Source organism: Eutrigla gurnardus (genome assembly GCF_963514095.1).
Source record: "Eutrigla gurnardus genome assembly, chromosome: 7".
Lineage (NCBI taxonomy): Eukaryota > Metazoa > Chordata > Actinopteri > Perciformes > Triglidae > Eutrigla > Eutrigla gurnardus.
Window position 1 is genome coordinate 19938469 of NC_139921.1, and position 23099 is coordinate 19961567.

Sequence of the window (23099 nt, forward strand, 5' to 3'; positions counted from 1 at the left end):
CTACAAAGCCAAGGGAGTAGCTTCCAACATATAAACACCTTTGGTATTCATTTCTTGTGAGATTCCAGGTTTTAACCTCCTCTTGGAAAACTGAGAAAGACGAGTCCCTCGGTAGAGTCTAATATTAGAGTCGTGTTTGTTGTAGCATTCGTCTTTGGGAAAATCCACTGCTGATTATCACTGTGATCCACTCTACTAGACCTTGCTATTGCCAAATAGAAGTGCCAACATCAACTCTGTGACCCGGTACTGGAGTTCATACGTGACGATGTTGTTTGTCGTCCATAATCTGTGACAAAGATCTGTTCATAAGTGTAGTAGCCTTGAGTTTAATACCTCTGAACAACTACCGCTGCTGCCTTTGCACCTGTTAACGCTCATATAGACACACACTGATGCTGCGTGGACACGTGAAAGGTCAGTTCTGGCAAAGTGTATTCATGGATAACTATCCAGCCGTACAGTATGTGCAGTGGCAGTAACTGTGATACGGTGAGAGAGAGAGAGAGAGAGAGAGAGAGAGAGAGAGAGAGAGAGAGAGAGAGAGAGAGAGAAGGAAATTAAAATAACGTGTTTGAGGTCAGTTAGGAGAAATGTCCAATACCTTGCCCTGTTCTCCAGGAAGGTTAAGGACATGCTGTGAAAGTAGATTTAAGGGATGCAATGCCTTTTTCAAGGAAACTTCACAAGGGTAAGTATTTGTTGACACATCAGTCTTATAGTCAGACACTCATATCCAGGGCCGAAGTGACCATTAAGACATTAAGATCACATCAGGTCTTTTTTCATGGAAAACTAAAGATATTTCATGCTGTAGCAGCAAAAAAAAAAAGTTTGCTTCAATTAAATAAAGTAAGAATGTCCAAGTCTAGTTATGTTTCCAGATATAATCAGAAAATTATAATCTTACCTAGCATTTGAACAACCTGTGATCATTTACACATTTTGATAATTAATGCATTTCAGCCAGCCAGGGTTGTCAGGAACCTGAAGCAACGCATTTCAGTATTTCATTCTCACTATACACTAGACTGCTTGTGGAAACCTGCAGGTTATTGTTGCACATATGAGTGTGTGCAATATAAAACCCATCAGTCCTTTCTACATTTTTTGGCCTCACAGAGAGTTGGTAATAGTTGACAGAAAATGAGGGAAGAGAGAGTGGGGAAATTACATGCAAAGGTCTAGACTCAAAATGGGGATGTTACATGTTCAGTATTTTAAACCCCTTGGCCACCAGGATGTCCAAAACACCATCTATACCATCTATTCTGATGGCCCGATGATTGTCACAAGTGTTGCTAAAAGACATTTTTGGATGTCTGATGATTCAGTCTGACTCAAGCTCAAAGGACCATTTCACAAAGCCCAGTAGCGTTTAAAATTTGAATCATATTTTTATCCTACCGTGGTTTATTTCACAGAGGTGTTAAAAAAAAACAACTGTTCAAAACATATATATTGTCAGTGTTACATTATTATTGTGAGGTATTCCAGTTTGGACGAGTCAAACTGCACTTACAGCACAACTATGAAAGAAAACGCTGATTGTGATGGATTACCAACATTGAAGTCTAATATACATAAATTAATGGAAAGCAGCTGTTCTCTGGAATGTGTAATATACAACATGCTTTGATTTGGAAAATGATCAAAACTAGCATGAGAGTATTTAATCTGTAGTAAACACTCTAAAACCTGAACTTTAGTCCTAAATAAGTGACTGATTCAGTAAATAGTCAATTCCCTCCGAAAATGCACTCGACTTAAATGGAAAGTGGTTACAAAATGACTAAATTAATAATGAACGCAATATATTCCATCTTGTGAGAAGCCAACAACTACAAACCGACAACTATGAGGGTCCTGCCATTCAAAACATTCCTCACATTCACTTTTTTCAGCACGTTTCATTGATGGGGACTTTTGCTACAGTGAATACAAACTAATGACAAATAAAAAAATAAAAAAATTGGGGCTAGAAAGATCAACTTCATTTAGGAAGCAGCAAAATACCATTTGCCAATGCCAGTTTTGATTTGTGTCACTAAACTCATCCAAATGAATCGATGTGCATCTTATATGATCCGTGAAATAAATGATAAACGCTCATATGATGATGTTACACAAGGACAAATCATATAGGGGACACTTCAATCGAATAAATAGTGGATGATCAAGACGTACATCAGGGACCTTTCTCCTGAAGAGGTATCTGCATATCATACATGTGATGAATTATCATATCGAGGCAGCTTTAAGATTTTGAAATGACCTATTAAAAGATGTCACATGCAATCAGAGCTTAAAAAGGCGCCTTATGAGAAATGATATCCAAAACTGGTTGACAGGTGGAAGTAAAAATTAATCACCCATGTCTTTGTTCTTGCTTTGTTATACGGAGGGGTGTAGATGCCCAGGAGGGTTTTCTCCAGCTGTCCAAGCTGAAGTGAAAGTTAAAAGGCTGCATTCCCATGCTGGTAGAAGGGATATGGAACCTTGACTCCCGGTATCCGGTGAAATGGAGCCTGTTTATCATGGTCCCCGTGGGCAGAGCTTCATTTATCTGGTAGAAGAGACACTGATATAGGGTCTGGAGAGGGAGGGAAGCTGAGAAAGAAAAGAGTAAGGGACGATGGAGTGGAGGCAGACAGGGAGGGAGGGGAAGATGAACCCGGAGAAACAGCACTGCATGGCAGGGGAACAAAGAGGGTGAGACGCCGAGAGGGAGGTCAGGTCAATTGACAGCCCATCAGGGGTGCATTTGTGTCCCGGCATATTAATCCACACCTGCATACAGCCCACGGAAACCATGACTAAATCCACAGCAGAATATAAACCTGTCAAAACTCCATCAACCACCGGCACACGTGTATTACTGTTGCTTTGTTGCTTTGATGTGATGCCCTCGTATTTTTACACCAGTCAAAGCAGACAATGTAGAAGCATGTACGAGATAGAGAGCCATGACGGTTATCTGCGCTCTTCTTCCTGTGTGCATTTGTGCGTTCACTTTGAGATTAAGTGGATCAGACGTTTTTAATCACGTCAGTGCGGCTTCACTCAAGAGTAGAGAGCGCTCGCATTGTCTGAAGATGCTCAGCTTTTGACGCTATATTTAAATTCCGATTGATGAAAATGGCCAATGTGGTATCCCTTATTTATGGAAACGTGCAGATAAGTGAGAAAACACAGTTACATGTCAGAACAACGCACAAAAAAATAAATGGTGCCCTATGTCGTAACCTCTCACTGAACATTTACATCACGTTGGAGCATGCTGATTATCCACAGGGAGCCTCCAGGTCTCTGACTTTTTTTAAATGATTTGGAATAAGTTGACCATTTTGATGTCGGTCATGTGCATTTTTGGTATTCAAAGCTATAGCTTTAACTGGTCGATCTATGCAACACCCATGATCTGGCAGTCATGAGGTTCGGATAATGAATGGAACCATTCAATCAGGTGTCATACAAGATAACCTCAAACTGTGACAGGATACGCAACACTGCTTCAACTCAAGCCCATAGGAAAATAGACTTAGATTGGGGACGTCTGTAAATCAACAGATATTTTTTTTTTTTAGGTTAATCGCCTTCCTAGTACAAACAGGTGAACAGCCCTATTTAAATCATTAGAGTTATAGTTGTTGTTTTCCTGCCCAGAATGAGCCCAAGGCCAAGCAGCTGGGAGGCGGATAGATGCAGAAGATCAACAGATAATCCAGGTAATTTTAACACTAGGCCAATTTACACAAGAATGAATGGGATATATCCATTTCTCTTCATACACAAGTGCTTTCCCTCCACTTTAGGTCATTTCTTACCTGTTCAGCTTATGTTTAGTAATGACAAATTGATAACCTACTTACCAGTCACAGTCGGAACACGTGTTATGGGGGAGTGCCAGTGTCAGCCAGTTAAGATTGCAGTGAGGCGGCGAACACCTCCGACCCCTCAGGACACCGAGCCTGCAAGTAAATTGGGCTGAAATGAGTTTCCTCTGCCAGGTGAGCTTGCCTCATTCTAATATGCGCTGACCCTGCACCTCCAAAGTGAGACATGCAATTTTAAGATGGTGTGGCATCAGGTAGGGATGAACTTACGGTTCTCGGAAATGAGAGGGAGTTGACCTGGATACGCGGCTGCAGATGGATGGTAAATAAACCGGACTGATTTTATGCACACCCTCCATCCAAACTGTGATAATATTATTTTTTTTTCCCATTACAGTGAAGTAAACTTGGAGGTGGTGGTATGGTTGCTTTCGTGGTCATTGAGGCTGGGTTGTGTCTCTGCCTCAATAGATGCACCATTTTCCATATGAAGTCACACTGACAGCTATAATTCATGCTTCATAAAATGATTTCCAAAGAGTCCATTCCATTTGTATGGCATATCTACAGGAAAACAGTTCAACATAACTCGTATGATTTGATTCAGGCAGAAAGAAATGGACTATACATCACTCAACAAAAGTGTCTATTTTTACAACTTCCTATTACAGCTGCATCTTCAGTGATGTCAGTTATTTTTTTCCATCGACAGCGACATGTGTAACATACATTTCTTTGTGTTATTGTATGACATTAAATGTCAATGTCTACTAGTTACCACCTAATGGGAAATTAATGTAATAAACATGCCATAAAAATTGTGTAATCACAATGATTCATGGATCTCCTTCAAAAAAGGTTCATCATCAAATCAGAGATTTATTTCAGTAAAAATACAATAATTAAATTTGACTCAATCCATCATTTTAGGGTAATTGATTAGAGTAACATTTTATAATGTATCAATTTACAATTAAATATATTTAAATGTATGTTAAAATAATAATAATAATTGTCCAGCGCTCTTTTCATTGCTTTTTATCAGTAAGAGAATACCCACAGCAATAGGTTGGGGTTAGGGTTGGGGTTAATTCCTTTTTTTATTTTGGCTGTATCTCCGGAACAGTAAGTCGTAGAGACATGCTCCACCGTATCACTATAAGCCTTGGGAGTCCTTGGCCTGAAAACATGGAAGATCTCGGCTCTATACTATACTACATGATGACTTTTTTAAGAATTAAGAAATCCTTTTTATTTAGAAAGTGCTTTGGAAAAACCAGTCTACAACAGTCCAATTTAAAAAGCTGCATCAATGAGATCATTGCTCACGGCTGCATCTTATCATTGAGAAATTCTACAGGACCAGGAGTAATTTACCTTGATTATGCTATTGTTAACCTTAAACACTGACCACCAAACTTTAAATACCAAACCTGTATAAAACGCGGTGACATGAGGCGGAAGCTTGGTTTAAAGCGAGGTCAAAGTGAGAGGGGGGATGTGGGGAGAAGGTTGCTTATCAGAGTGACAAGAAGCTTGGGGGGTTTTGTAGACGATTCAAAAGGGCTGAATTAGGTTGTGTCAGGCAAATTTCATGCTAATAGCTTCAGTGACATTTTGTGTTGTTATTGCTTGTGAAAATGGGAAATTACAAACATGCTAGTTTTGTTTCCATCTCAATGCACCTTCTCATGCTTAATATCAAAAGGTTAATATTCAGTATGTAAATTAGCCCCGAGACGAGGGAAAACCCTCATTTATATTCTTCAAGGCTCTTAATGAAACCGAAATCTGTCAAAGTATGATGCTTTTATTCATTAATATGTTGCTGTATTATTTCAGTGGATAAAATGGCCCATTTGTGATGGTGCAGTCAAATAGTTCTGACACAAAAAATTACTTATTTCATACCAAACTCATGTTCACACTTCAAGTGTTGAAATGCCATTTCTTTTCAGTTGCAGCAATCACTGCTTTGCCTTTTAACAAGGAATGAATGTGTTTAGTGTGCTTGACCTCTAAGTGGAAGCATCAACGAGTTCAGTGAAAATGTCAGCCAAGAACAAGTCAACCAGCTCCTTATTAGACAACAGCTTCGTTTTCTCTCTTACTTAGATGTTTAGAGCAATAACAGACATATTAGTTGGATGCTTTGTTGCTTTAAGGGTTTTATTTTTCCCTTAAAAAGGATTTTTTTTTTTTTTTTTTTTACAGCGACTCACAGCTAGGTAGTTGGATTAGCTGGCAAAAAGGTCCAGAAGTCAATCCCCATGCAGTTAGTCACAATAGCAGGCCCAAACCCAGAGGGTGTTTTTTTAGAGACAAGCATTTTAAATTACATATGTAAAACTGAAGCTCATTTGGAAACATGTTTAGGACTCATGCTGCTTGCTTATGGAGTTAAATCAGGGCAATCATTTTGATCGTTTGGAAAAATAATTTGGAATTGAAAGTTCAGGTTTGATCTTGAGTTTTTTAAAAATACAACAACGTATTCCAACTAAAAATAAGTATAATAAAAGTTTAGTTAAAGGTACCGTGACAGGTATTGTGAATAATTTTCTATTCACCCTATTCCCGTGATTGACAGTGAAAAACTTCAGTAACAAAGATCCATTTGGCAAGCTGTTTTAGGCCATACTTGGCACCAATCACGGTATGAGAGCAATTAATTATGCCAGAGTGTGCTGTTCAACAGTTACACATCAAAAACCACAAGTACAATCTCACGACCATCAGCGAAGCGTTCAAGTGTGGTGTTAACAACAGCAACCACCTCAAGCCAAGAACTGAGTTTGGGGCTGTGGCATTTCTGTCAACACGCACATCTGACACCTCCTCACCCACTGCTCACCATCTTGATGCATACCTCCCCAAGATCATCTTTGTCTCAACAGAGCCAGACGCTCTATGTCCTGATGCCCCATCTGTTCATGTACGCTTTTAAGCACTTGTTCCTTGAGGCAGGCAGGCAACAGCAGCTGGTGATATTTTCCAAGATGAACATCCTCGATCTCATTTTACCAGAGTCCAACCTTTTCTCTGATACGCTGGTTTGGATAGTCCTACACCCTCCTGGTTCTCTCTGGCTCCAAAACCCTCTCAACACTCTGTATGTTGGGTCTAGTGATCAAAAGCTCAGCAATTCTGCTTTGGAGTATCCAGGCAAGGTGAGAGTGCTATCTTGAAATTCCTCCCTAAACACAATCTCCCTCAGATGCTGCTACCAAGTCCAGGTCTAGAGCTGTGCCTGTCCTGAGTGTGTTACATATGGTTACACATCCATCATGCTAGCATAATAGCATCCTGACTGTAAGGTTCTGGCTCAGTAACTGCTGGCTGCCGGCTAAGAGCATCAGCTGCGGTGTTACATCGGCGAGGGTGATACTTTCCCCCTCCCCTCCTACAGAACTGCAACCAAACCTAGACTGCCAGCATCTGGGAACGCTTGGAAAGGACTGTCTTTTGCTAGGTCGAATGTTGAGGAGAATTCTGCTCCACTCAGGACATACATACTGAGTCAATGTGTGGAACAGGAAAGACATATCGCCTGGTGTTGGAGTTCATAGTCTACACAAAATCTTAAGACTCTCCTGAATCACTCCCTTCTTCAGCAGTTTTGAATCGGCTCCCTCCTGGATTTGGTTAGGCGGTATACACTGGTAATGTAGGGATCACCCTCAACACACTGGCACTGGCTGACACCTACCCTGGTCTTAGGGGGAAACCAGACATCTGCCTGCAAGAGGTCAAGAGGTTGATTACTTGGACTGGGAACACGACAGTTGGATGATATCACAATGGGGACAACCATCAACCCACCAGGCACTCCCTGGCTCAAGCAGCATGTTGCAGTCACCAACTTTTCAACGATCAACTCGTTGGAAGGCCTCTCTTTACAATTCAAGCCCCTTAACGTGGCATCAAACTCTGAAAGTACTGTCTACGGCGTTCATTGCAATATTGCCAGATCGAGTTGAATCTCACTCTTTGCTGTCGTCATCTTTGATTATAAATAACCACACTAAGGGATGGTAAGCCCAATTGCTAGCATGTCTAGCTCTACATAGCCTATTTAGGTTAATGGGAACTGGTTGGCTGCGGTTATTTCAAGCCATTTAGCTTCTAAAATGCATAATATTTTCACCATGGAGGTGGTCGCTGAAAAAGTTTTCTGTCAAAGTTCCTTCCTGTGTCTTATAAGCACCTACCACCTTTCTGAACATCTACTTGAAGGCACCCGCCTACAGCATGTTCTAAAAAATGGATAGGGTGTCTTTTGAGCATTCTGACTTGCCTCACCTTGCCGGACTCATAGCAGTGGAGGGGCCCCTGTTTCACTTGGCATCATAGGAGGCTGGCTTCCTAATACACTGATGAGCCATATGTCCGACCCCTTCACGTCCCAGACGGAATGGATGACCGACATTAGTGTACTCGGGCAGGATTTTAGGCTTACCACCCTTAGTATCACCTTCTGAATAGACATTCTGCATTGTGAGTTCACAAACTGCATTAGTTGACTCACCAATAGCTTTACCTTGTTGTGTAATTATCTTAACTACTTCCTGCAGGGTCACTGTCAAGTCAATCTGTGTTACTAGACTTCAACCTCAAAATTAAACTGTAGTTCAATGGCTCCTTCAGGTCACTCAGCCTAATGGGCTGCAGATTCTCAATTGTCTAAATGAATACATTCACCAGAACTCATAAAGTCATTCAGAGGACATTCAGAAACAAAATGTGCATTTACATGAACCCACAACAAAATGATCAGAATAATGTATATATATATATATATATATATATATATATATATATATATATCTCTTCTAAGACTTCATATCTCCTCTCTGGGTTACCAAAAGCATACAACATGTACAGTTTATTGAAATATCAAGATAAACCAGTATAAAATGATTCTGACCATAAGTCTACTGCATCATGCCGACCTGTAAGTCTTGCTCTCAGTGTGGTGGAGATATCACACAGCAAATCTACAACAATCAGCAAAAATACAGCACTGTCATTAGTCAATTCTAATCTGGGAGATTAATTACACTTTCATCACTGTTTACTTTTGTTGTATTTTGTCGATTTTTAAAGAATGAGTTTTTTTACAAAACAAAATACACACCTCTGAAGTCACCTGTTTTCGTGGGAAAGGGTCTCAGGGAGCTCAGCGAACTCTCACGTGAAGTCTCGCGTGATCTCATCCAGCTCTTAAAGTGACAGCGTTGCGACGTGTGTGAGAATTTTGTTTCTTCCCTCTAGTGTTCGTTTAGGAGTAATTCATCAAGATCTTTATACTCCTGCTATTGTTTTCATTAATTGTTTTAGTCATGTGAGACAGCCAGGTCATAGTTCAGAGACTCCACTCAGGAAATGCTTTATTTACATTATGTGGTCAGCTTGCAGCTCCAGCTAACTTATCATTCATTTACATAATTGTATGTCTGTGGATGTATGATGTTGTTTAGATCCAGTAATTGCTGTTATCTTTCTGTATCATTTCGGTTTTACTTTCCAAGAATGTCATCCAAAACTATCTAAAAAAAAAATCTGTACCGCTTGTTGACCTGGCTACATACTGTATGTATCACTGGAAGGTCATATAGAGTAGCAGAGGCACAGTACATTTGACACTACATGTCTCCACATCTCCACCATTAAGAGAATGCACATTTCCTGCAGTGGAAAAAGGATTCCTGATTATTTTATTTGTAATAATGAATGATACTGCATGCAAAAATCCAACCGCACTATGTGACAACACTGCATCTCCAAAATGTCAGCTTTTTGCATGAACAATATGCAGGTACTATAAAGAGGACAGAGAAAGAATCATAAAGCAACCGAATCATCAGACGCATGCACACCCCTGTCTACCACCACAACATATAACTGCCTAAATTGGTGATATATTGCTTGTCAGACTACAGTGGATGCTAGTGGGGCAAGATACGAGATTGGGAGCATTTTTATTGCCTCTCAATGGCTCTCAACATGGCAACATCTGAATGGCGGCTCATTGCTAATGGTTTTAACAGCGCCAACAGTACAAAATATGGCAAATGTGCAGACAGATTTAACAGTGGGCGCTACGATACCGCAATGGCTATGTCTACAAAAGGAGGAGAAACTCGGATAATAACACACACAGGGGGAGAGCGACTTAATTCTCTGCCCAGGGAGACATTACTCCACTATATCTTTACATAGCAGATAGTTGTTTGATGCTATATTAATGCTGTGAACGTCATCTATTGCTCCATTAAGCGTTAAGCTCCACTAGTGGTGGTCCAGGTATAAACACAGTCAGCCAATTATTGGGATTTTCTAGCTAAAGGCAGGCAATCACAGCATGCGCCTCTATTTCGGTTCGCAGGGAAATCCTATTATATGATTCACAGAAAGATATAATTATACATATCGGTGAGGTGGAGGAGAAGCTAATGCCGAATGCTGCGAGCCTTTAATTTAACCCACTTTGTTGAATCTGCTTGTGGCAATGGATCCACTGTGAAGCACGGAAAAGGACACGCATGACTGAAGGCCGTGATTTAACACTATAGCATATACTATGCACCGCTCGGCGAAACCCTCATCCACGCGTAAGCTGAGGTGTGTTTGTGGCACTCCACCGTCCAATTTTCTCTCCATATCATCTTATTATCACCAGGTATTGTTGAAAATAGAACATGGAGTTATGATTCTGCCAGGAGGTAATGATAAAAAATTATATGATGGATCATGGCTGTTATTCAGTGGCCAAGGACACATAATATGCAAAACTATATGTAAGCAAATAAGGCATATTTAATTATACCAACAAACTTTATAGATGTAAATGATTAGGAGCCCTGTATGTATCGCAGATGCAAATGTGCAGCGAACAACAGGGTTTTTTTTTTTACAAAATGCTAACTAGTGGTGTCAGAATGAGGACGGCTGAAAACGGATCGTTATTCACCCTCAATCTCGATACCTGCCTTGCCCATTAGATGACTTGCTGACTCGTTTTCAGTGCTGTCAAAGGCCAATTGTTATCACCGTGGTAATTTATCAATATGGGCCCTTGTGCCTCCACTTTTCAGATGATGAATCCCGCAAACCGTTGTCAACCAGAAAGGGTGAAACAAGGGTGTTAACCAAACCTGCATTCCGAGACGGAATATTTTATAGGTGTAGATGTGTTCAGCCTCACTAGCTATTCAATCTGCAACGACCTTCACTCTACAGCAGATACAGTATGTGGCGAACCGGTAACTCAGTGCATTCAGTTATACAACAACAACAACAAAAAAAGGTTGTGTAATTAATGTATTTGCTTGCACAATGCAATCATACCGTGTCAACACAATGATGATGTGTACTGATCTGCAGCTGGAGGTAAAGCAGTGTTGCCTACATCGGCCATGCAATACTCCTTTGGATACACAAAATCATAAACCCTGTTTGTTAAGCGTCAACAATCTGTCAGCGTGAAAGATGTATCTGGCCCAGGATCAACTCTGCTCCAAATAAACCTCCGCATGCATTAAAGACCGTGCGACACCTACAGTGTGAACACCTGTGCTGTCCTGTATGACATGGAATTAAAAATGAAAGGTCAAAACTTCTCCACTGAGGTCTTGGGGAGTTCTTACTGTATATGTGTGCAAAGGTGCATAAAGTCTTTTGTGGCAATCGTGGAAATATGATAAATTACCTCAAGTGATGTCCCTCGAGTCAGTTAGGTAAGTAGCATCCTATTTCTATATTAATTAACAGATAAGTTAAAGAGTACATGTACAATGCAAAATAGCGCCTCTTGCACAAAGAGCTTGAATGGAGTCAAGGAAAATAATTGATTAATTTGAAAATTAATTTGAGTCTTTGTCAGGCAAACATCCATGTGAACAAAAAGACTTACAGACAGACAGACAACTCCACCTCAATGCTCCAGCTGATACGAGACAACATCCTTCACCCCAAACAGTTTACCACGCACAGATAAAACACATAATGTCCCAAAGAAAATGAAATAATAACTGCTTGATAGCACTATAATGTAGGTGTACATATTCCATTATGTATTGTGAGCCTGTTTGTTGCTCAGGTGGATCTTTGCCTGAAGAAGACCTTGTGTAACATTGCATTCAAACTTTTGAAGCATAACAATGCGTCCTCTCTGCAGACAACCTCTTCTTTTCTTGTGTGTCCTTTTGTTCTTCAGATACCCTGATTCTTTATTTGTCTTTTGAGCCTCAGGAGGCTGTAATTTGAAGTGTATATATTTTGTTAATAAACCATTCTGTTGCCTGACAATTAAACATAAACTATGTTCCAGTAGCTTTGTCTGTATCCCACACTCCTGAGGAATATTTATATATTATGTATCGTGAGATGCATTTTTGTCAGTCTTCCCACGTGCGGTTAACGGCTGCAGAAAATCCAGGAAATGTTTTGCATGTCTGCCTACTCAGGTGCTATAATCTTTCATGCATGACGAGCCATATGGAAATTCCTATAAGGAGAGTGTGCATATTTGCATGTGTGTTTATAATGTGAGTGGCCCCCTCCTGTGTGTTTGGGTGTGTGTGTGTGTGTTGAAGTACACCAGAAGAGTAGCCCACTGCCGCTGTCATGACTTATTGAACTGTGACAGCCGTTCCCCACGCAGACCGTGTCCTCCTCTGCCTGCAGGAAGCCATCGAAGAGACGGCGAAGGGCAGAAAGATGGCGGAGAGTCCGAACCTCAGCCCCAACAGAATCTCCTCGTGACATTAGAGAGGAACGTCAAGAGGAACTTATGTGAAATGACGCACATCCACTCAAAATGATCTGATATTATTTAATGCTATGCCACGTTCTGGGAGCGCCTCAAGAGGTTTGTCGCATTTCACTTGGACATCATCGTGACACCGGGGGCCATTGCTTTGTGTCTGGTTTCTTTCCAAGGTCACGTTTTACAAAAACTACAAGTCATCTGTCAGAATAACAATAAAGAAAGAAATGTTTTTGCTGCTGATTTGGAGGAAGTTTTATCCTGACTTAAAAGTGCACTCAAACTCCCACTCACAGAACAAGTGTGCCAAACAAGTCCTTGAAATCCTTTATTGCACAGCATCTCTGAATGTAAACAGTAAATTCCTACAACATACCTTTATTTCACATGATAGGGCTGGGAAAAAAAATCATCAGTATTATTTTTTGTGGCTCTGCAGGCCAGACTCGGGAGATGGCAAACCATTTCACACGTGTACATAACATACTGTAGATGCAGATATAATGCAGCAGCAAACAGAGCCACACACACACACACACACACACACACACACACACACACACACACAGTAAAACAAGGTGGTGTTTGTTCAGCAAAATTGAACTTCTGATCAGCTTTCAGCTCTGCTGGGTAAATATCAGCTACAGTTTCTTTGTTTGACACTGATATGACTCTTTTCTCTTTTTTTTTTTTCAACTGCACATGTGTGCCTTTCTAAATAACAAAAGACGGCCATACAGGTCAGCAGTGAGCAGCCGTAGCAAAGCATATTTCACTGCTCGTTTATCAGAATACATAGACACTCTGTCGATGTAGTTTCAATCTTAAACTGCCATATTTTGTATGCATAATGTACAATGCAAAAGGGATCATGGGATATTGGGAAATCTATTTTGACTGAATGTTTCCTACAACAGAAAATGATCTCACCAACATGAGCTTATGGCAGGTTTTAGTGATTTAATTAAAACAAGTTATTTTTATATAAATTTGACTTGCCTTGGCTTGAGCTTCGAATCCATGAAAAAGTATGAACACTTTATTTGTTTCATAAAAAAATAGATCAAATGACTTAAAGATGGAAGTTATTTTTTCTTTTGCATGCACATCATAATTCCCTATGAGTCCCAGATATGATATTGTTCGTGACCTTCTTCCTATAAGCTTAGACTATATCCTCATACATTTTTTTAAAACTCCATATCCAAAAATAAATAAATAAATACATCTTATTGCAATCTGCAGGAAGATGCGTTCACGACCTGCAGCATCTGAAGCGCACAAGTTTATGGAAAGCTTTCTTGAAGTCCTCGTTGGACATCGTGTATATGATCGGGTTGATGAGGGAGTTCAGGTAACCCAACCAGGTGAAAAAGTCAAACAACTCGGGGTTAAAACACGTGTCGCACGTGGCCACCACCAACGTGTAAATGAAAAACGGCAGCCAGCAAACGATATAGGCGCCGAGGATTATCCCCAAAGTCTTTGTCGCTTTTCTCTCTCTGGCCGCCGAAATGCGCTTTTTCTCCAAAAGCGCGTCGGACACCGTCACTTTCACCTGGTTGTCGCTCATCGAAGACCCGGTGTCGCTGGACGGGGTGTCGTGTCTCCCGCACTGCGGGGAGGTCGTGGACGCCACGGATCCAGGGGAGTTGGTGACCAGGTGCGCGGAGGTCAGCCTCTTCCCCACCTTCTTGGGGGACTGCTTCAGGATCCGTTTCCGAGCCTCGACGTAAATCCGTCCGTAGAGGACAATGAGCAACAAGGTGGGGATGTAGAAAGCCCCGAAGGTGGAGTAGATGGTGTAGAAAATATGATCCGTGTTGACGCTGCAGCTGGTCAGCTCGTCCGCCTTCACCTGCCTCCAGAAGAGCGGCGGCAGGGAGATGGAGATGGCGATGACCCAGGCCGTGGCCACCATGCCGGCCGCGCGCCCCGGCGTGCGCTTTTTGGAGTACTCCACCGCGTCCGTGATGGCCCAGTACCTATCCAGGGCGATTACGCACAGGTGGAGGATGGACGCCGTGCAGCACGTTATGTCCGAGGACAGCCAGATGTCGCACACGATTTGGCCCAGCGTCCAGGTGTGGATGACCGTGTAGAGGACGCAGATGGGCATCACCAGGATGGACACCAACAGGTCGGTGACGGCCAGGGAGGAGATGAGAAAGTTCGCGGGAGTTTGCAGCTTCTTCGACTGGGAGATCGTGGCGATGACGAACGCGTTGGATAAAGTGGTGGCGAAGGTGATGGCGGAGAGGACCGCCGCCAGAGTGATCTGGTAGGCGAGAGTCTCCGCGCCGACATCCACGGCGGACGAATCTGCGAACAGACTGCCGTTGGTGGCGTTCACTGGCTGAGTTGGCTCGACTTGACCGAAGCGCTCCATCACTTTGAGTCACTTTTTTGTCATATTTGTTTGCGTCTTTCTCCCCCTTTTGACATTTAAGGTGACCTTTCTCTTGATGGACGTCGCCTTATCCGTGCCATCCATCCAAGTCAGTCCGAAACACACAACATGATTCCTTTCTCCCTCATACTTCTACTGTTTGATCAGGTTTTAATGTGCAGATGTCAAATTGTGGATGCAAATATCCATTCCCACGCTATTCAAACTTTCCCGTTTTGTAGCCATAAAAGAAAAAAAACTTCTCAGGCGTTCTATGCAACAACAGGAAAGCCTTGTGCGTCAATGTAAACTATGAGCAGTGCGTCCTGGTGGCCCAACATCTGGGAAGATGTCACAGATAATCCGCATGTAGGGCAGAAGTTCTCCAGAGCTGCGTCTCCTCGGGCCCCCGCTGTGGTTGAATGGTGAGCCAAGCCAAAGTCTCACTTTTATACTGACTCTGACATCAAACAAGCACCACTGATCACCACACCAGCCTTGGGTTTTTTTTTTTCATTCTCTCTCTCTATGAAGAGTAGGCTATCTGCTGGGTCATAGTGCCCAGTGGGTCTCATTCGTCACATGTTGGACTCCATCAACACATAAAAACAACCTTCTTTTATATCACAGAATGCAAAACCTGCAACTATTGCTTTCAAAGAAGTCACCGTTTATAAAGGCTCTGTACGTTGTGACTAATGGTTTGAATTATTAGGGAGACCAACTGTTGAGTCATCAACACTTTCTACCCTCTTAATAAGCCTTGAAGTCTCTGGTTATTAAAGTCAATAAGGACATAATAAATTATATGAAATAAATGTTGATCTATCTTTATTGAAGTCCAAAAAATCTGCAGTTTTTCCATAAATTAAAGCCACAACGGAACATGAAAAGCATTTGTAAAATTAGTAAAAAGGCCATAAATGACAAGTGGTGCTTTCACATGAATTACATCAGTCATCATCATATGACAAAATTATGCTGCCTCATTTGATTTTTCCTGCATAGAAGATTCAGTATGAGGTGTTCACACATATTGAATCCTGACATCTTCGGCTCTTCTGATGTGTGAAAACGTCTTTCGCGGATATTGACATTGGGTCACTGCCAGTCACAACCTCTCACTCTCATTCAGTGTTTGATGCCAGTTTTAATGCCTTCGCTCAGGCTGCAACGAGCCAATATTCAAGAGCCTGAACACACACACACACACACACACACGCAGCACAGTGTCCATTTTCCAAATGGAGGAGCTGAAATGACCCGGAGTATAATGAATTTGCTGTAATATATTCTTTTCTTGTCTCAAGCGGCTGTAGCAATCATATCTCCCCTTCCACTTTCATTCGTTTCCTCATCAGAAACTTCTAATTGGAATTGACTTGTCACTTAGATTGCACCCCTATTCTTCTGTCTACATCTGTGGTGCTGTGGTCCTGTTAACAGCTGGAATACATCATTTTAGAAGCACTATTTTACCCAACACCTTATTCACATGTTTTTTTTATTTATTTTTTTTTACTTTTTTGGCCACTTACATTTATTTTGAATCCAGTATAAGGATTCAAACACAAGAACAAGCTGCCTATGATTTAATGCATCAAATATGTCATTCAGAGATAACCACCTGTGCTTATTAAAACATTAAGAACTGTATTGCAGATCGCTTGGGGAACATCATTCAAATACTCTTTTACTGTCTGAAAAACCCAAACATTGTCCAATAAAAAACAAAAGCGAGGTTATTTTGCTGCATCGTTATAGCATCTCAATCCAAAAGATACACTTCTTTAAAGCACTCAACCCCAGAAATCGATATATTTGAGTGCTTTTCAGCATGCTGAATAAAAAACGTTTCTATTAACCATTCCTATAATAATAGCTTGTAGTCATGAAGATGAATTTCAACATGAGGGGTTTTCCACAAATCCATAGGTCATTAGGCCATGCTCTTGAGGTCTTGTGGTCCAGACCACATGTGGCACACTGGTATGGGATTTGTTTTGTCTTTTATAAAAAATAGTACTATAAGATCACTGTTCGGCTCCTCTGTAACTCTAAAAACATATGTGACTGTCATGATGATGCTACATGATGCTTAATGTATAAATGCTCTTAAACAAATTCATTGTTAGTTGTAACTATTTCATTTATTTGGTTCTTTGACCGTTAAATGATTTAAAGACACTGCCAGGAATATAATTCTGTAGGTGGAAATATTCAAATTGAATATGTGTGAAAAACACTGAAATCAGAGTCCATGAAACAACTGCTCCTGGCTGTTGTTCTGGTGGATGGTGTTCCTATAAGTTACATTGACCTTTGTTGTGAACTTCAGACAAGCCCATTAGAAACACCAACAAAAATGTTTGATGTAGCATGAAGGTATATCCCAGCGGTTTTAACGAAACAGCATGTGCTGCCGGATGTATGTGGTTAATGTCAACCTAGAATAAGAGTATCAAAGTTTTTTTTTTGTTTTTTTATCAAGTACAGTTGAGCATTTAATCACCACTTTATAAGCAGTTTACACTCCTACGCACATGGAAAGACATTTTGAAGCTTTAAAAGGGGTTTGGCATCTTAACGAGCAAGAGAGCATCCTGGGAAAGTGAACATTACAGACTCTATACTGACTCAAACACCAACTTAATTCATAAGGTGTACGGATAAATACCTTTGACACCTTTGAAAATCACATTAGCGATGCGCTATCTCTCCGATCCCAGATAATTGCTTTCGAGGGGAGGCCGCGTCTGTCGCAGAAATCTGTCATTAACTTTGTTTTATAACTTGATTACACGGTATATTTTCTTCCCGTTGAGCATCCCCAAGTTGTTTACTTCAACATCTATGTTGCTAAAGTGATTTTGTGTCCTCGGTGATTTCCATGACTTGAATTCCAGTGACAGTGACAGAGTTGTTCCTCTGTATCCGAGCTCAGCAGAGAGGATCGTGAAGCCGTACTCAGTGAAACAGACCCTCCTGGGGGCTCGTGATTGTACCCCTTGACTGACCGTGACCGCCTGTCACTGCTAATGCACGAGAACTGGGCGCCGCACGGCCACCATCACCGCCGTCTGCCCAAACAACACATGCTCTTTTCTGTCACCCCAACGTGACACTTTGTTTCGCTTCCTGGTTGTGGTTTGCCGATGTGAAAAGGCTGCGGTATGAGTGACCCAGTTCAGTGGCAGCAGCAGTATTACGGGGCGATATGTGTGACTCCGTTTCCGTTATCTACCTTCATCAACACATTGCAGCACAGCACAGGAGCAGGCTCCCATCCAATCTCACACTGGCCCCCAAAAGTCCTATTTTTAGTGCGGTAATAAGGTATCCAGCAAGCCTGAAAGTCGATACATTATACCTCATACAAGCACAGGGCCATTTAATAAAATCCTTTTTCTTTACAACACGATGAATGTTAAATGACTGTTTAAAAAAAAAAAGATTTCAAGTTTGAGTATGCATGCACATCTAAATTAAGGAGAGGTGCTGAGCCAAAAATGAGCAGATCGTAAAATAAACACACAATTAGCTCTAGATGTAATAAATGAGTCAGAGCCCTGTGTGAGCTAATTATTTCTAGTCCCCCAGATAGTGTGATGAAAAAATGTTTTTTCAACAACAATAAAACCTTGCAGTTTAATCTTATTTTTACAGTAATGTGACAAATTAGAAATGCATAAAGAAGCTTGTATTTTAATTCTCATCTTAATTCTCAAAACCCTTGAGCTGATTTAAATTATATCCATAACTAAGTTGATATTAAATATTGGATATCAGGCAGTGAAAATGTTCCAAATCTGGAATACTTTCAAATGGCAACACTGATTCCAGCAGGCACAGAGCAACATTAGCACTTATTAGTCACCCACTCCAGTCTTCTGTTCCCCTTTAGCTCCGTTTTTGGTCTCCACCAACTCCTAATGGAAATATATGGCTCTCTAGTTGCTATATACTCCAAAACAAGAAGCTGAAAGACGTTAAAACTCATCAAAGAGCTGAGAAAAACTGCAGTCAGGTGATAATTCTAAGAGAGTTTGTTGCTCAGAGTGAAATATTACTTTGTTCAGATAAAACATTGATTTGGCAGCTTTCAAGTGACAGCAACGAAATCACAAAGGCAAGAAACTTAGCATTTCTACAAACACTTAAGACCCTTATTTACACTTTTACACTTTCTCCGACTGAAGTTTCATCAGCGGCACTTTTAACGCGTTTTCTGGGGTGACCTTTCGGTTAGTGTGGTCATCTATTCCTGTCCTTAACTGACAGCTGTAGAGATCGAGACCAAATAGGGCAAACCCAAATCAGGGCAGATCCCTTGTTGTTATGAGATTCAACCCTCCCTCTCCACCTAGCCCAAACCACTGCTGATGGCTCCTTCCTATCTGAGTGTTTATGACATGAGACACGGGAGAAAGGGCCGAGCCGGGCAGCCAGGTCAGCCATGTCTGGAACCTGGATCCTAAAAAGGATCTGTGCCTGTGTCGCCGTATGAAGTGTGCGTTTAAAAAGCACAGAATCAGTTCTTTGCTCATATTAAAACACTTTACTGACATCCTCATGCAACATGTTGTTCATTGAGGATTCATAATTAGATTTATGTAAAGTGAAAATGAGAAAAATCTGGAGGTGTGGATTCAGAAAGCTTCCCAGACGTCAAACATGCTCCTCATTCTCGAGGTTATTAGCTGCTCTCAGCTGAACACGCCTGAACGTCTAACTGGAATTTCAGCAGTCAAATTGCATTGTGGTACGTAGGCTGTTTTAAAATGCTGCTTGCAATCTAATGCATAGTGACAATCCCATAATGTACAATGAACACTGCTGTGCAGCAGCTTCTCCCTTGTCTTTCCCTTTTCTCCTGTCTGTCCCGTCTCCTTCTCCTGTGTCTCCTGTCTGTCCCGTCTCCTTCTCCTGTGACTGCTGTCTGTCCTGTCTCCTTCTCCTGAGTCTCCCCTCTTGACTCCCTCCTGATTACGCCTCATTCACCTCACCTGTCCAGTCTGCACAGCTGCCTTCCATCTACTCATCTGCCCACAGGGTCGATACTCATGCTCAGGCCATTCCTCATTAAAGTTCCAACTTATCCTTGCTGTGATGTTGGGCTTTTTTTTTACTTCAGTACAGGATCTGAACATGTCCTCTCCCCTACAGTGAGAGAATCAAATATAGGACACATGTTGAGTTGCAGAACCCATCCCACTACAGCGTGTGCCCCAGACTGGTCTGATCCAATATGGTGCCTTCTTGCTCTGCCAGTCGGCCCTCGAAGGCCCCCGGATAAAAATGTAACTGGACAGATGTGGGCTACTATTTACAACTGGAGGCTTTTTTGGGGTTCTAACTTTCCCAAATATGATGATCATATGAAGGCACTGGCGTCACCGTGTTGGGAGGGGACTGTGCCACTCTTTGGAGGGCTATGCCCCTATTTTTTCCCGGGAAGGAAAGGGGAGGGAAAAGTAAACGTAAATGCTCTATATAGGGCAGAATTCTATTCTCTGGAGGGGAAACGTGTCACAGGAAATGAGCTAAGTGGGGACAACTGACTGTTTTACTGCGGTCAGACTCATCTTGGCTTGAGCGGAGGTGGCTGAGTCCATTTGGAGACGGCACAGTCAGATGGGAGACCGACTGCAAAGGCAGTTATGAGTTTTATCAGCACTTTTTTACAGCTGGAGCTTCTCCACACTTTGAGGAGGGGGAAAAGGGGGGGCATAGAATTGATTTATTAAGCCCTAGCAACGATGCTGCAGTGATACCATTGTGTCAGTCACCGGGGCTTTTGTTGCATAATGCATATCATTCTCTCTCTAAACATTCACACGGCGCAGCTACAGTATCACAGATGGCCTCATTGTAACAATTAAAGGAAGATTACCCAGCGGTATAGATTGCAAACATTATAATTGATATGCTGCTCTGTGATATGAAGGAGAATAGCACTTGATTATGTGAGCATGAGATTGATTTACTGCCTCCTGGAGGTATACACTCTATGTGTGTGTGTGTGTGTGTGTGTGTGTGTGTTTACTTGTATGTATGTGTGAGGTTTGTGTGCAGAAAGACACAGAGGGTGATAGTGAGAGGAGGCGAACAGTCTGTTCCTGAGGGGGCAGGCAAGTGCTAATAGCACACATCAGTGCTGGTGGCTGACGGCTCGTGGAGTGTGAAAAGGCGAGGTTATCGAGCAGAACGGGCACAGGGTGGACGGTAGGAACAAGCATCAATGAAACTCATCGCCCCGTCTGCAGGAAGTGAGAATCGAGGCTGTGGATGATCCTGGAGAAACGTTACATATCGTTACGTGTGTTATGTGCGTGTAATGTTAAATGCAGGGTCGTGGTCGCAGCTGCTGCTTCGTTTAAAAGAACATCATGCAAGAGAGGGAAGGGACAGATGATGTTTTGGGTACACCCTCCTCACCTCACTTCCAAAGAAGACTTGGATCAGGGATGTAGGAATGAGAGAGCCCACACAGCTGTTTGCCCAAAGTTTACTTGACATGCAAGATTTTGTGCAATAGAAAGCTTTTAGTCACCCGAGGGAGCACTAAGCAGGAGAATAAGGAGAACAGGGGAATTTAGTGTGTGTGTGTGTGTGTGTGTGTGTGTGTGTGTTTTTAAGTTTTGTTTTTCAAAAAATATGACTAAATTATGACAATGATTAAATCACTGTTGCTTATGTGGCTTAATTACCAACAATTATATGATTATGTTGAGTTCACAATGGTGGGATTGATATTTCAACCATTACTGAATTATTGGCCGATGCTATTCGTTTTTAAAGTATTGAACAATATTTAGCAGCCAATGTTTCTCTCTGAGTGACCTTTGAATAGTTTTTGCTGTTGTAGTCCCAGTCTCTCCACTAAGGGGCGCTGGTGGTGAGGGGCAGCGTATTCATCAGATGGTACAGTGAAAAAGAGGAAACAGTATAATTCACTCTATGAATGCATCAGATCATCAGATACTGCAGAGATGTAAATAGTCAATGTTTTGTATGTGGCCTATTATTGTGATTTTGTAGAAAATCTTTGTAATTCCTTCTGAAAATTAGTTTTTACTGGAAGGGAGCAATCTTGAAATTAAATGCATAAAATAAATTAGAGATGATGATTAAAAAAAGACATTGCAGTCAACATCAGTTATAAGAGCCACATTCTGACAAATTAAGTTGGAACTGTGAATATCTCACAATATTAAATGTGTCAATATTTTTGACTGACCATTCGTCCATTTTCTAATAAAGCTGCGTTAAAACTGTATTAACTTGTGATTTATGATTGTTATACTGCCTTATATAAGGCCTATCTGCCTTTGAAGTCACGGAGTTCAGCCTTCAACTGTTCAAAAGACAGAAAGGGACACTCTGAGGTTAAACACGGTGTGTTTAAGGACACCTGTCAAGGCTGCAAATAACTAACCTTACCTGAACCTCTCTCTCTCTCTCTCTCTCTGTGAGGTCACATTTGTTTCAGCCTCATTTTGACTTTAACAAATCAAAGGGAAGGTCCAAACCACGTTTAATATAATCCTAAATCAACGTAGATTTGTGGTATGTGTGTATCATCATCTTCATCATTTTTAGCACATAAATCCTTGATGACAAGTGCTCTAACTCCCCCCTCTTCCAGCAGGGACTTATATTACCCAATATCTCCCTTTACCACATCCTTCATGGGAGAGAAAAAACCCACGCCTTTCTTTCTGTGTGTGCTACACATTCTTCACTCCATCAGTGATCTCATGTCTTAGTAAAGAGTCCCTGTACACTCACTTTAAGAGATCACCTTGGAGAATTATTTATTATATTATAACACACTCTGGAGGGAATGTTTTAGAAAGCAGAGATCTCTCACATCGAAGCATGGGGAAAAAATATATTATCAGGAAACTATAATAGAAAAGTTGTCATTTTCTTACCTCTTGCAGGTGACACGGACATTTCTGTATTTTCCAAATACATCTCGGACAGGAAGTTTGTGTACCCAGCAGTGGAAGGCCGGATCACGTTCAAGAACGCGGCCGTCTCTACAGCAGTTTGTTGCTGCTCTCTTTATGTTCATGCTTGACCCTCTGATTGGGTTTGT

The 23099-nt window shown here is 41.5% G+C and overlaps 1 protein-coding gene across 1 annotated transcript; it reads right to left on the minus strand.

Annotated features, from left to right (window-relative positions):
• Positions 1 to 12963: 12963 nt before the first annotated feature.
• On the minus strand, positions 12964 to 15138 carry htr1b (5-hydroxytryptamine (serotonin) receptor 1B). The gene has a single exon (XM_084013540.1). The coding sequence runs from the start codon at positions 14993 to 14995 to the stop codon at positions 13862 to 13864; it is 1134 nt and encodes a 377-aa protein (XP_083869666.1). The 5' UTR covers positions 14996 to 15138; the 3' UTR covers positions 12964 to 13861.
• Between the last annotated feature and the right edge of the window lie 7961 nt (positions 15139 to 23099).

Bases quoted from the DNA above. Each gene is read 5' to 3' on its own strand.
- htr1b (XM_084013540.1), bottom strand. From the start codon at position 14,995: ATGGAGCGCTTCGGTCAAGTCGAGCCAACTCAGCCAGTGAACGCCACC.